The sequence below is a fragment of the Nannobrachium achirus genome, assembly GCF_963921795.1.
Source record: "Nannobrachium achirus genome assembly, chromosome: 2".
In the NCBI taxonomy this organism is placed as follows: domain Eukaryota; kingdom Metazoa; phylum Chordata; class Actinopteri; order Myctophiformes; family Myctophidae; genus Nannobrachium; species Nannobrachium achirus.
The window spans coordinates 38822669-38837282 of NC_137811.1; the positions used below are offsets into that span (position 1 = coordinate 38822669).

The window sequence follows — 14614 nt, forward strand, 5'->3', positions numbered from 1 at the left end:
CATAATAAGAGTACTGGAAGTCTATAAATGCTTTCCTAAATGCTCTCCCAATGACCTCAGGGTAGGTCTATTCAGCGTAGCAATCTCAATCTCACAGCAGGGATATGTTAGCTTTAATAATACCAGTCAACATCTCAGTTCTAAAGCGTCTCTTTACTAGGGTGCACAACTCCATTTCAGCCCAAACACAGCGTTGTCTTTCAGGCCCCGAATCTGTGCTTTTTTTTGCCCCCAACCCAACGAGGTGATCACCCAGTAGGAAGGTAAGGGGTGTCACTATGGTAGTTGTAATCCGGACACACCTTCTGCACCAGCTTGTAGTCGGTGCTGTAGAAGGTGATGAAAATGCAGATGACCTTGAAGGGCTTGGAGCACAGCCAGGAGACGTGGCTTTGGGTCTGCTCTTGGGGGCAACTCTGGGAAGGGTCGTGGGCACACAACGAGTTCCTGGTGCCCTTCTCCACCTTCTCGTATTCCACTCTGCAGTTGAACAGCTTGGTGTCTTTGGGCTCCAAGGTCGACTGCTGTTGTTGCTGCTGCTGGTGGACGCGGAACTCCACAGCCTTGGTGGGAGGTACGAGCCCCACAGACACGTTTCCCTGGCCGGTGGCGTTGTGACGGAAGTAGACGCTGAACGTTCCGTTGCCGTGGTCCACGATCTTGCCGGTGATCAGAAGATTGAGCTTCACGGTCTTGATGTTGGAGTGGAAGTCACCCCAGCCGAACATTTTCTTGAATTTGCCCGTCTTCACGATGGGCCTCCTTTTGGCCCTGGGCCGGGGGTCCTGCGTGCTTGAAGCGTTGTGAAGCCACTTCCACTGCTCTTGGTTGGCGTAGGCTCCGGTGTCATCATAGCCGAGGTCCAGAGAGGTGAAGTTCTCCTTACTGTAGAGAGTCTGTGAGAGCAGACGGCTGATGGAGAGGGACTTGCTGCTTCCAGTCCAGTAGGTCTTCGTTTTAGACTTTGGGCTTTCTCTCAGGTCTGAGGGCCCGGAACTGGGCGACTGAACACTGACAACCTGGAAAGAAGCAAAGAGACCATTAAAACCCCATCAAAAAAGATACAAACACAGAAATAGCCTCTATCACTTGCACCAAAATGTCAGGAAAATCTTGTTCTTTCGATGTGTCTACCTTTCGATAGGCTAGGTTAGGTTAACATTCACCCGCGTCGGCAGGTTAGTTTTTCACCAGGTTAACATTCACCCGCGTCGAAAGAATGGACCGTCAAACAGATGCTATGCTGCAATATCGACACGCTCCCAAAATGTCCTCCTAGCATAGCATAGCATAGCATAGCATAGCATCGCTGCATAGCGTAGCATGCTCTTAGTATGTGCGAACTGTCTCATGTGTGCTCATGGTGTCCTAATCAAGACTAAGGGTATCGCCGCCATACATCGAGATGAATGAAGCGCTACTCCAGTGCAGACATGATACAACAGCAGCCTATTACCTGCTGTATGTGCCCTGAATGGATGATTGATGGTTCCTTCTCTCTCTCCCCTAACAATCACACAGATGAGAGCGCTAAGATTCCCCCGCGCACCCCACGGAGGCCAGTGACAGTGATGGCCTAACCCCGACTGGGGAACGTGACAGCAGATCTATCTGGGTAAAGCTTTTACATTTTGTACCTTTACCCCTACGATCAATACTCTGAAATTAAGGTCCTCTCTCATTCAGAAGGTTCACAGAATGACATTGTGGTTACTGTAGGCTTGGGTGTAGAACTTGCACCAATTAAATTGCCATAGTGGTTACTATTGTGTTTTGTTAGTTAGTTGTATACACCAGAGCAGGATAAAAGATGGCCCTCGGTTATTTTGATCGACCTCCTATGTGTTTCAAAGCCACTGTGAAAATAGAACCCATGTTTCTGGGAACGTTCTTGTGTCCTTCACTCTCTTGCTCGGAATAAAGAAATATGGCCTCGGCTTGATTATATGTGTCATATGATGACAAATAACATGTTTCACCTATAATTCAACTCCTCGAACTCCTCTCATGATTTGTTCAACCAAAGGACTTCATACTACGGTCTTGGGAGTGTGACATTAGTGGGTGTTTGTGACACCCCCCTTGTTTGTTGTTTGTGACATGGAGATTTTTCACAATCAACTCTTGAACATCATTATTCCCTTAGATCTTTGGATACATTTTGATATGTTTGATATGTTTGAGCGTTCTCAAATGTTCCATTATGCAAAGTCCATTTAGTTTTAGTATTATTTAGTGACCCATAATTCAAATCTCATGATCAGGATTTTTTTCTTTGCTGAAAGGTGTAGGCAGTAATTACCGGTAATTCAATATTCTTATCAGTAGAAGTCATACTTTGTATATATACTGTATACACATGCAGCATGCATGCACGTAGGCCTACGCACGCACGGTATATCACATATCCAGCCTTTAATTTCCCTGGGTAAAAGGTGGGTGATAAAAGAACCTAAGGGCGATGATAAGTAACAGAGGTGATATGGCTAGCTGACCAACCTAATGTGTCACCCCATGCTGCACTGCCTGCCACCGTGAGAGAGAGAGAGAGACCACACGGTGAAAAGGAACTCCACATGTCAAACATTGACTAAAAGAATCCGCTGTCAAACGTGATAGCTGCTGATGGTTTGTTTGGCAGAATTCAAAGCTGACGAGTCACTTTAATTAACCCGGGTACAAAGGAAACAAAATCGAGCAGAAAACAATTAACCACCTTCCACGGTTCACACGATGGCAGCATACAAACAAGCTAAGGGTGAAGCGAGGATGTATAAAGAGGGCGAGGCCCGCCAGCAGCACCTGCCGTGAACTCGGCCAACTGCCTCCCCACATAGTTAGGAAATCCTTGTGGGACTACAATTCACCCGGGCAGTGCTTCAGGCAATAATCTTAATTAATAAGTTATCTTATTCATTTATAGTGTTAATCAAATGCAACTTTACCGTCCTTGTGAATAAATAACTCTATGGGAACAGCTAAACAAGTTAGTGTCCGGCATTCGTCATTGAAATCTCGTTATACACCCTGCAGGCCCAGCTGCATCTCCCATTGGTTGGATAACTTGGGAGCAAAGAATTCCTGCGTTATAATCAATCTACTATATACTGTATGTGTGTGTAGCCTATGTGCAAACTGTGATATGCAATTATATGCAAATATGATTTGCAATTAGCTTTCATCTAGCACCTGACAGCCTCTGGATTAGAGCACTCCGTGACAGATTCACAGAGACCCCCACTTCATGGATTAGAACCCAACCTGTAATCCGGCCATTGGAGATTAGTCAGATCAGAGACAGTCCTGAATGAAATGACGTTTATATCCAGAAGGCCCAGCCCCTAGACTGCATCAACACTTGGAGGGCCAAGATTACCTCTTGTCGAGCTCAAAAACATGCAAGCAAGGCACAAAGTGTGGATGTATTGGTGCACATGGAGGTCGTTATGTGTGTCTGAAAGAGAGATAACGCAGAGAGAAATGGGAGAATTAGGCTGAGATAAGAGGTAGAGAAAACCGTATTAGGCAATAATTGGACTTTGACAAAGAAGGTTAAAAGGATACGACTGCGCACAGTTTATGAAAATTTCATAGGATTTCTATGCTACACATTGCATTTTATAAATGCCAAAACTGTCATAATCAACATGACAGTTATTGCAACTTTCAAACAAGCCGTAGTTGCAACTGTAGCATTTTCTCCCAGTCCATTTAGTCCTCCGTTAATGTTATTTCCAGGTCCCCGGCATTCCACAACATGATAACACACAAAGCGCAGCCTTGCAGAGGTCCTTTAAGGGAACTCACAGATTGCCAGATGCAGCATGTAGTAGGCTATGAACAAACCTAAATGTTATCTACTCCTTGGTGAGGCTGTGATAAGGCGCAGGCATCCTCTCTTTGAAACTGGAAGATAAACAACCCCAGCTTCCCCAGGGAGCCCTGCGAATATTCTATGGGCTGGACCCCCCAACAGCCGACAAATTCCCCGGTTAATAGAACCACCTGAGAAGCCAGACAACTCAGTGGTGGGCTGTACACAAAACCTTAGGGGAAGAATGAAAGTATGTGTCGGTTTTCATTTACCCGAATGCTGCAGCTGATGTGACTGGTGTGTGGGGAGGATTTGTGAGTCCGACATTTCTACTTTAACAGGCATTACAGAGTTGGAATGGAGGTGAAACAGATTGATAGGAGATTTAGGCAGCCACTTCACAATCTAGATTGGGCAGCGTGTTCCGGCTTGGCAGCAACATACAGTAACTATATTCGTAATGGAATTATTGCCAGAGAAATATTGGCATATGGATGAAAAATGCATTGCCTGACGGAATTAGAAAAAGCAGACGATGTGATCCACAGATCAACTTTATTATTTATTTGTTGTCTCTGCCAGACCAGAGACAAAGTTTTCTGTCTGTCTGTGAGCAGCTAATCTCCAGCAATGTTGGACCGATCGGCGTGAAACTTTGCAGACACACTCCCAGGAGGCAAAGGAAGAACCTCTGCTCAAAAGTTTTCAAACCGGCCTCATGGTGGCACTATAACAGACCGTTTCAAGTTTTGGCCATAGGTTGTACAATCAAGATGTTTTTCCCTGGATTCCTTAATTGGATCATGACTCCTGACAAGATTTTCATCATTTTGGGCTTTCTTCAAAACACTTTTTGCTGCTCCTATACAGATATTTTTCCAAAACCTCATGCAAATCGGCACACATCATCTCTGTGGTCACGTAATCAAGATGTATCTGTCCATTTTTCTGATTCCAACTACAACTAGCTTTCAAATGTTGGGCCCCAGCGTACTGTAGGTAATCCGTCCTGGCCGAGAACTGCTCTTGGAGGAGCGCACATTTCTAGTTTACTTTATTTATTTATTGATCTATTTATTTATTTGTATTTATTTTTTACAGCATGTAGGCTATCTGATGCTCGTTTTTGGAGACACTTAAATCTTCGATTCTCAACCTGTGGGCCGGAGTCCACTGGTGGGCTGTGAGAATATTACAAGTGGGCCCCCAAATAATTGGCAAACACTAAGATTTCATTCATAATATAACATTAAAATAACAGAATGTGTGTAAAAACAAAACGTCATGGTATGTTTTCATTATAACCTTAAAAAATGAGTTTTAATTTGTGATACATAGGAACTTAAGTATATTTATCCAAGCTGGAACACAATCAATTGATCATTTAAAAAAACATGCTCTGAAATCGCACGCAGCCTGTCTGACCACTTAATACAGACAGCCCAACATCCACCATCACACGCAGCTCTATTTTATTCCACTTTCTATCCTTTAGTTCATATTTGTTATTTAAATGACTTCGATATACAATTCTCTCTCTCTCTCTCTCTCTCTCTCTCTCCCTCTCTCTAACTTTAATGTCTTTGTGTCGTGTACTGTGTTGTTGCATTGGTCTCTGCTGTTGCTAGTGTTTAATCTTTGATCTCACTGTACTTGATTCTTTTACATGTGAGGCCCTATGTGTTGCATTCGATTGTATGAAAACGGGCTATATGATTGACTATGTGATTTATATTGATTGATTGATTGATTGATTGATTGATTGAAGCAAACTAACAGATTGTACAACAGTCATTGTGACCACTGGGCCACAGCCCCACCATATCTTAGTCATAGCCTGGAAACCAGACGAATCTGACAAAAGATTTGCCCTTGCAGATTTGGTCTGGCACCGCTCAGTTGTGATTGGATTTCACTCCCACCGAAGTAACGAGGGACCAATCACGGCCCTGTATGCAAATGTGGGGCGGGTTTGTCACAAAGGAATTTTTGTTCAATTCGGACCTTGGAAATGCAGGCTCCACACAGAGCTTAGACATGCTCTAGTCTAGTTGATAGTGATCTCTCACATCCATCCACTATAGCCATGTGTAAATGACACTACCTGACTGTGTCAGAATCCCAGTGTCAGGAACCAACAATACTACTTGTAACATTGGTTCTCAAAGTAGGGTCCGGGGAGACTATAAATACGCAACCACACTCGCAATTTCCCAGAATTGCATCTTTCTAGTTTTTTAATATAGTGTCACAATTTGGCTATTAAAAATAGCAGATAATAGCACTTGAAATCTTGAAAATTAGTGCAAATCTTTGAATATTGTTTTTAAAAAGTGAACCTTTTTAACACTAATCTTAAAAAATATTTTGAAGGGGGGTCCGTTGCCAAACACATCATTTTGGGGGTCCTTGATATGAAAAAGCACTGACATGATTCCAGAGGCTCTAAATGTGATTCATGATAACGCCACACCCTAGCTGATAGAACACTACACTGGCTGAAAAACATTGTGCTGACATTTCAAATAAATTAGGCATGTGTTTGTAAAGTTTTATGCCATTAAAACCCATTTGGGTTTTTTGAATACAGATAGTCATTGACAAACAAAATGTCACCATGCAGTTTGCCTTTTGAGATCCCTCACACAGGTTTGGGATGATGGATCAACTAAAGGCACCATGTAATCGGGTCTTTTATTCTTCCGGCCATATCAAAGTGTTACCTGGGGGTGAGGGTCAGAGATTAAGACAAATCATAAAGTGTGTCAAGACATCACAGGCAGCTCTCTCTAGCTTCTGCAAAGGGGGAGTGGGGCTCTATCGCCGCAGCACCACTTGCAGAAGCCCCAGCACAATTATTACCATGACTTGTGTGGAGGATAAACACTGCATGTGGACAGTCTGAGGGCTATTAGAGCGGGTGGTTAAAAAAAGGCAGCCTAGCCACTAGTTTTCCTACTTACCCAGAGGATAAATACATAATCATAGTATTTCACACACGACTTGGTTCAAAGGCGGCCAAAATAAGTTTGCGAGGTTCCCATGGGTCTGTCAATCTGTCGAAGAAGCTGGAGGCAAAAGCTTAGGATGGGCCGAGTGCGAAACAATTATGATCATCCCATTAAAGCATAGCGAAGCAATTTGGCGGCCCAGCCTGAAAAAAAGATTCACATTATGTGATACTGTGAGATCTGCAAGGAGAACTGCGATACTAACATACTGCACATAATATGAACGTCGTATACTTCATAATTAATATTTGTGGGCTATGTTTGTAACATTAGGGAATTAGTGTTGGTTAATGTTGTTTCTTCTGGATTTGAGGAATTTCAAGAGTTTCCTTACAACTAGGAGGGCTCTATTAGGGAAAAGGGAGGTGAAATGATTAGTGTGCTTAGTCAGCTGTGAAATTGAGTTTATGGTTTTCAAGACGGTGAATTCAATTCGATAATGGTTATTAAGTCGTGGAGAATAATTAATAGTAATTGACTTCTCTCCATCACTATGCAAATTAAAGACTGATAACGCCACAGGAGCTATTTAAGGCCAGTCAAGTCTGTGTGGAGATTAAATTGGAGTTTGCTTTTTTAATTGTTTTTGTTCAAGGAAAGTAGGGAGTGTTCCTGCTCCCCTTTGATTGTTTGTTGACACATTTATCTCTGGCTGAGAGGTTAGAGTCTCTCCGAGGATTACAGGAACCGGGGTTGTCACAAACTGTCAAGGCACTGAGTGTCATTCTAGTGTGTGTGCGTGTGTGTGTGTGTGTGTGTGTGTGTGTGTGTGTGTGTGTGTGTGTGTCATTATACAATGTAGGCTCAGGCCGCTCCCTGCTGCACAGAGAAACACACTTTTATTGAACTGCAAATCTGGGAATTGTTTGCATGCACAGAAGATTAACAATAGGTGCAATAGATCAGACATTGCAAAATAAAAAATACATTGCTGGGACTGAATAGCAATAGATTTGCGAATCCCATAGTTACATTTCGGATGTTAAACTTGTGTACACGCAATTAGTTATTAATTATGCAATAACTGATTGATTGGTAGATGTGCCAGTGATATTTGCCATCAGTGGCAGCATAGCAGCAGTCCTAAGGTACAATAGCCCCTAACATAGTCAAGTACTGGTAGAATAAGCTGGCTGTAGTGGAGAGGATATTGATGGCATTCTGTTTACACATTGTTAGTCAATGTTTTCAGGTTATCACACAGCAAGTGAAATCCTCTGGCAAATGATACAGTATGAGCTTATAACTTTTATATTACAGTGCGTATTCTTGCACTGTGTATACCAGGAGGACTGATTGTCCTTGTGCTATGTTGTGGCACACTCTGCACCAATACCGCCGGCAAAAAACCCTGTTCATTTATCGTACATGCCAAATTCTATGCTCACTGTGATAAAGATTACATACAAAACCAGATTGTGTATAGATCAAAAGTGAAAGAATGAAAGTGAGAAAACAAACCAAGAAATGCAAGGTATAATAGGTATCATGCATTATGGTGACAAAAGTTCCATATTCAACTTACTAATGAGATAAGTGACAGCAGGAGAACGGCAGCCCGTGGACATGTGGTCTCCATCCCTCTCAGTGGAGTGTGTACGTCTCTTCGTGCAAAACCTTCTCAGCCTCCTCCCCGGTGTTCTTCTCGGACCCTTGGAGCAACAAAAGAAACCTCCCTTTTGTTGAGCACAATTCTAACTGAAGCAGCACAAAAAAGCAAATAAAGACGAGAGGTCAATGCGGTCCTGAGGCGAGACAGTTGAAAAGTCTCTCAATCTTTACAGGAGCGACCGGGGGGGACAGCCAGCCTCTCCCCTGTGTGAAGTGTACCAGCTCCTCTTGATGATGCAGGATGCTGAGGAGCTGTGATATGGATGGAGGTGTTGCAAGTCTGACTGTCAGTGTAGCAAGATGTTTTATATAGTGCGCTCTGAAGGAGAGAGAGAGAGAGAGAGAGAGAGAGAGAAGGGGAGAGTGAGAGAGCGATTGCATGTGTGTGTGTGTGTGTGTGTGTGTGTGTGTGTGTGTGTGTGTGTGTGTGTGTGTGTGTGTGTGGGGGTGGGGGGGGGGTAGCTTGGTAAAGGGGTAGAAGGAGAGTCAGGGAGAGGAGAGACAGAGAGGGGTGGAAGAAGAGGTGGGGGGCGTGCAGGGGACACAGAGAGGGAGGACCACTCTCTGATCATACTTTTGAGATGTAACTTTTCTCTAACGTCAGCGCTGACACCTAGTGGCGGTCCGCGGTAGCCCTTCCATCAATAGACAGCCGAATAAACGATCATCTAATGCAAATATCAATATAACGGGGCAGCGAGAGGCAGCAGCGCGGGGCGACATATTTCACACCGACAGCCCATAGCACATTATCTGGGTATGTTTAGAACATTTCCTCATTTATTTTTAGTAAGTCTTTTCCCATACATATAAACAACCTGTACAAAATGGCTGAGCCGTCTTTTGTTTTTCTTTTTTCTTTTTCTTCTTTAACACCGTACAACAATCAGCAACATGGTTATCGTCAGACACCCCACTTTGCAATATTCAAACTAAACATTTTCTGTGCAATACAAAATAAATGTACACATACTTTGATTTTCTTTTCTTTTTTTTTCTCCAAAAAAATAAAAAAAAATGTTTGCCGTTATATATACAAGTCCAAGAACAAAAAGGTAAACGTTCTCCACACCAGTGTTCCCTTGTGAACATTATTATTGTAAAATGTATGTATTTTAGGCTACTGTACCTTAATTTTACACAGACTATTTTATAGTTCACCTTAAGTAATAGGACACATGATGCATAATGTAAGAGCATTGTTGACATAGATTATTGTGTGAAAACCTTTAAATTACGTATTTAGTTTTATCTAAATTGCAAGTAACCCACAAATCATACATGTTGGTTAAACACAATGAAGTCCAGGTCTTATTTCCATTCTGGTCCTTTCACAAACAAAGCAAAAAGTGACAGTCCACATGTGTGGCAGTCATAGCTGTGTGCGGACACTACATTTGATAAAAAGAAATAGCTGATCTACAAGCTCCCAAAGTGGGGTAACGTGATGCATTGTGAGCTTGTAGATTTCAGGCAAAGATATCAGGCAAAGAGCTAAAACAGGAGGGAAATCCAGTCAACTATGTACAGGTTTTATGTTGCTTATGTTGACTTTCAGAATAATCATCCCTCCTTGTGTCTATGCGTCTACTCAAGAACCCATTCAATCACTGTGAATTTAGTGTTATGGGGCAATACATATTGAAAGTATCGACATTAAGGCAGAAGTTATGTGCATGACATACACCATAAGAGAATGGGTTAAATTCAACTCAAACTTTGTTTTCTTCTTAGTAGAGTCTCAGTTTTGTTTTGCTGCAAAAGGGTTATATCGGGATTTATATTTTGATTTGATGTATGGTGTCACAGATAAAAATAACTACAAACAGATGACAAAATGAGTCACCCGCCAACATCATAATTCACTTTTTGATTGCATCTGGGCAGAGATAGAAAGATAACACCAGACAGATCTACAAACCACAAACGGTACTGGACTACAACCAAAAAATCTGTTGTGAGAAATAGAATCTATACATATATTTACTATTGACTCACACCCTGTTTTGGTGGAATGTGATACACATACTGTATAACTCTTCTTGGAGTGACCGTTGGTGTTCAACTGCATCATGGTTTTGTCTGAAGAGGCAGTGTTCTATGGCAACAGTAGGTAGAAGTCATAGCTATATCATGCTGCACTAATATAGTGCAATGTTGTGCCTGAAACAAAGCGAGGGGGAGGCAGGCAATAGTTCCATGAAAGAGTGATTGTAGGCTATTACTCCATCGGCATCAAACAACTCAGTTTATCCTTCAACACAGGCCTGTGCCTGTGCAAGACAAGGAAAGAAAGAAAAAGAAAATGAAGAAAAAAAGAAAAAGAAAAAAAACACCAACAACAGAAGGAATATATCCCTTTTGTTCAAGACAGTAAAAGAGATTTGAGACAAAACCCAGTCCAGGCTTGAAGAAAAGGAATCCAAGCCTTTTTATGGAGATTTTCTTCCTCTTCCTCCTCCCTCCTCTTCCCTGCGGTGACTCTTGGCAACGTGCAAACCGCCACAGCATCCTAAGCCTCCAGCTACTCAGCATTTTTGGGGACGAGGAGAGAAAGAAAGCACGAGGGAAGAGTTGGGAAGCTTGTGTGCTGTACCACGTTCAAAGACAACAGAAGTTAGGTCTGGATCTTACAGCAGCCAGCCATGATTCCTTGGAAAGCACTCTTTACGCATTGCAAAAGTTCAGAATGTTAATTTAACCCTGAGAGTGTAGAAATGGATCTGGTTCCATTTATACATGCTCTGGGTTAAATGAGCACAGAGGGTTTCCCTCTGCATAAAGTGGTAGTGGAGGGAGACAAAAAAAAGGCTTCTCCTCATGTCAGTGGAGATCATGAAGGCTCTTGTGTGCAAAAATATGAACAGTAAAAAAAGAAGAAGAAAATGAACAGGGGTAATGAATGGCGCCCTACTTGAATTCGTCAAAGCCCTGCAGGTGTCTTTGCGAAGAGAATCTTCAGTAATTTCATGGCCCTGTGATGAGTTTCATCATCGCCGGGTAAACATCCTCGCTCCCCTCTCCGTAATGGCATAAAGATAAGGGGGGGTGTTTGTGGTGAAGCTATTCCCACGGTGGAGGGCGGCTACATGTCGGCATCCCCGTCGTAGGCTAGAGTCAGAGGTTTTAGTCGGTTGCTTTGCTGTCTCTGTCTCTGAGGTCTCTTTGGCTTCTTGCTGTGAGAGACGCATAAAAAAACACAGTGTCAGGACAAGTGTCTAGAAGTTACCTTAGTTGTCATGCTATAGATGGTTAAAAAAACAGCGTTACAACGCTATCATGGCCTATAAACTGTTGTACTCGCTATTATACATACGGTATGCAATATTTGAACACATCGAAACAGGGAATGAACATATGGAATCTACAACAGAAACATCTGAAAGCGTGGAAATTAGTAAGTCGCCAATGTCACAGTCGGGCAGAAACCTTGTATCTTCAAGTCTCAAATGTGTATGTTTTTGGGTAAAAAAGCCCTACTTCATCATACATAAGTGTCGCACAAAAGTAATAAAACTAGCAGATCTACAAGCACACAACGCCTTGTGATGCTAGGCGTTGTGTGCTTGGAGATCGGCTATTCTCATTATTTTAGTAAAATAATAAAAAAAGGAAGGTTTTGGACATACAAGGTTTCCACCTGACAACAACGCTATGCGATACCTGGTAAACACACCATTTAGCCTTTTCTCTGGTTAATAAAGCACCAAAAATGGCATGCTTTCCACCTCTATAAGATCTCTAATGTCTGATTCATACTTAAGAGGCACCCTGCACGCTCACGCGCAACGCTGTGAGCTTGTAGATCTGCCATTTGTTGTTACAAGGCACACTGCCACGCAACTACAGCACAGTATAGTATAAATCAGGCTTTATGGCTTTCAGTATTGGCTCAAAAACACTCCGGCTTGGTGATTGATACAGTAAGAAACAGTGTGTGTCAGCATGGTGTGGACTCTCATTTAAGAGCTACTGTATACGATGTATTGACTTGTACTACTTGTTCTACAATCCATGTCTCAATTGTCAAAGGTTTAAAAATCCTTGTTTAACGTGTCTCCTCCTCTTCATCTACAATACATCTCCCATTCATTACTGTAAATACACACAGTATACATGTGATAATTATTATTCCTTCCCTCCTACTATCTTGTTATGCTTGTCATGGTCAGTAGGACCTAAACTTGTGACTACACTAGGCATATCATAGAGAAGAATTTCAGAAAGATGGCAAATATGATTTATTTTTCACCCTTTTACTGTTACTTAGCTACGTACAATATTTGACAATGTCTAAGTGATTATTCATCTGCCTTGACACTAAATACAGTAGTTGAAAATTAAGCATGGTGTTTAGCACATGTAATTTTGATTTATATTATGATAGAATCTTTGTGGAAAAAGTATTGCTGGGTGTGGAAGTGAAAACATGATTATGCATCAATTATTGTGAGGTGCCATGGCAATCATTCTTAAATTTAAAGATTGAATGGAAAATCCTGTTTGAGTCTAAATTCATTGGTTTCTTATTTTGGTTAAGAATTGTTCTTGTTAACAACTGTTGGTTGAACTACTCTATCCTGGACTACATGGTGCGGTGTTTCAGGTAATCCTAATATTGTGCACATGCAGTGTATGCATGTTCTGTAATGTGTATGGAAAGAAATAATGTCAGGACATGTAACAAGTTGACAATATGAGCTCTTAACAATTTGTGACAAATGAACAACAAGGGATGAAATGGAGAGAAATGGGAACTCTCTGCCTATACCCATTCCTGACCAGAAGAGGGCAGTGTTACGACGCAAAGAGACTTGGTTATGTATACTTTTGATTCATCATTGCCATTCAGTAGAACAAAGATACATTAATAAACCATTTTAAAGCATATCACATGATGGTAATCATGAAACAGTTGTGTGACAAACACTCTTCAGTGCAATGATGAGTTGGGTAAATCTCAGAAATATTTGATTTCACGTACACCCTCTAGTAACCTTTGTAACAATGTCCTTCAGTACAACACAGAAAACATACTTTTAAAGTTATTATTTTATAAAAAAAAATCTACATTAAATATAAAAAGCACAGATAATCTTTAAAGATCAAGTCATTATTCTATAGGTGGTCACTGGCCAAGGGACTGTATGTTAAATATCATTGCTGTTGGGGAGAAGCCAACTCCTTAATTTAACATTGTATGTATTTTTTTTTTCATACTACAGTGTCACATAAAAATAGCCAATGTACTGTACAAGCTCACAACGCAACTTTTTAAACACAACCTTTTTTTAAAGTGTTTTGGACATAAGAGGTACTTATAGGCAGTGGTGGAAAGTAACTAAGTATATTTACTCAAGTACTGTACTCAAGTATAATTTTGAGGTACTTTTACTTTACTGGAGTATTTACAATTTCCATTACTTTTACATCTACTCCACTTCATCTCAGAGGCAAATATTGTACTTTTTACTTCACCACAATTGATTGAAAACTTAAGTTACTAGTTACTTTGTAGATTTTAATTATTATTATAAAACATACAGTATGATAACTTGTGGAACGGGACACTCTGCTTAATGAATACTTTTGGTAATATAAGTTCATTATGATATCAATACTTTTGTACATTTACTCAAGTAAATCTGGAATTCCAGACTTTTGTTTGTTTTGTTTTAGGGCGATTCACACTGAGCACTATAACTATAACTATAAAAGTATAGTCCCCTCGTTCACTGCCAGTCAAGTGAATGTCAGTGTTCACACAGAAAAAAATACAATGGTGAACGATATACCGGTAGTTATTGCGGCCATAGGTCGCAGTTAACTATGAAAACCGTCACATCTTGTCAGTAGCGCCTGTCAGAGGCCGGGTAACGCATCGGTGTCTATAGCTGCCCTATGACATCACATTGTTGTGACATCACATTGTGACATCACATTCCGTCCTTGTCTCTTGTATGCCCATATATGGAGATCCCTGATGTCATCAATATTAAGCCCATAGCTTGGATTGCCCATATATGGACATATTGTTTGAGTCTCATGTGGTGGTCTATAACATAATTCATCTATGATGTCAGACATCAGTCATATCCATATTTGGGAAACTATTTTGTCCACATTTTGTCCAACTTAAACAACCAGCCGTAACTCGAATCACACTTGCAAAAGAATT

General features: G+C 41.4%; 2 protein-coding genes across 2 annotated transcripts in view; both read right to left on the bottom strand.

The window, feature by feature from the left end:
• Positions 1-248: 248 nt before the first annotated feature.
• On the bottom strand, positions 249-8404 carry LOC308303046 (neurexophilin-1; the record flags this gene model as incomplete). Its single annotated transcript, XM_080747365.1, has 2 exons — positions 249-1019; positions 8351-8404. 2 exons carry the CDS (start codon positions 8402-8404, stop codon positions 249-251), a joined length of 825 nt encoding a protein of 274 aa, XP_080603491.1.
• Positions 8405-11338: 2934 nt separating this feature from the next.
• Positions 11339-14614, bottom strand: part of thsd7ab (thrombospondin, type I, domain containing 7Ab) — a gene marked incomplete at its 5' end in the record, with an annotated part of 186633 nt that continues 183357 nt past the window's right edge. Inside the window, one exon of the mRNA XM_080746633.1 lies at positions 11339-11612. Within this exon, the coding sequence (XP_080602759.1) occupies positions 11522-11612 (91 nt within the window). The 3' untranslated portion in view covers positions 11339-11521. The remainder of the gene's footprint in view (positions 11613-14614) is intronic.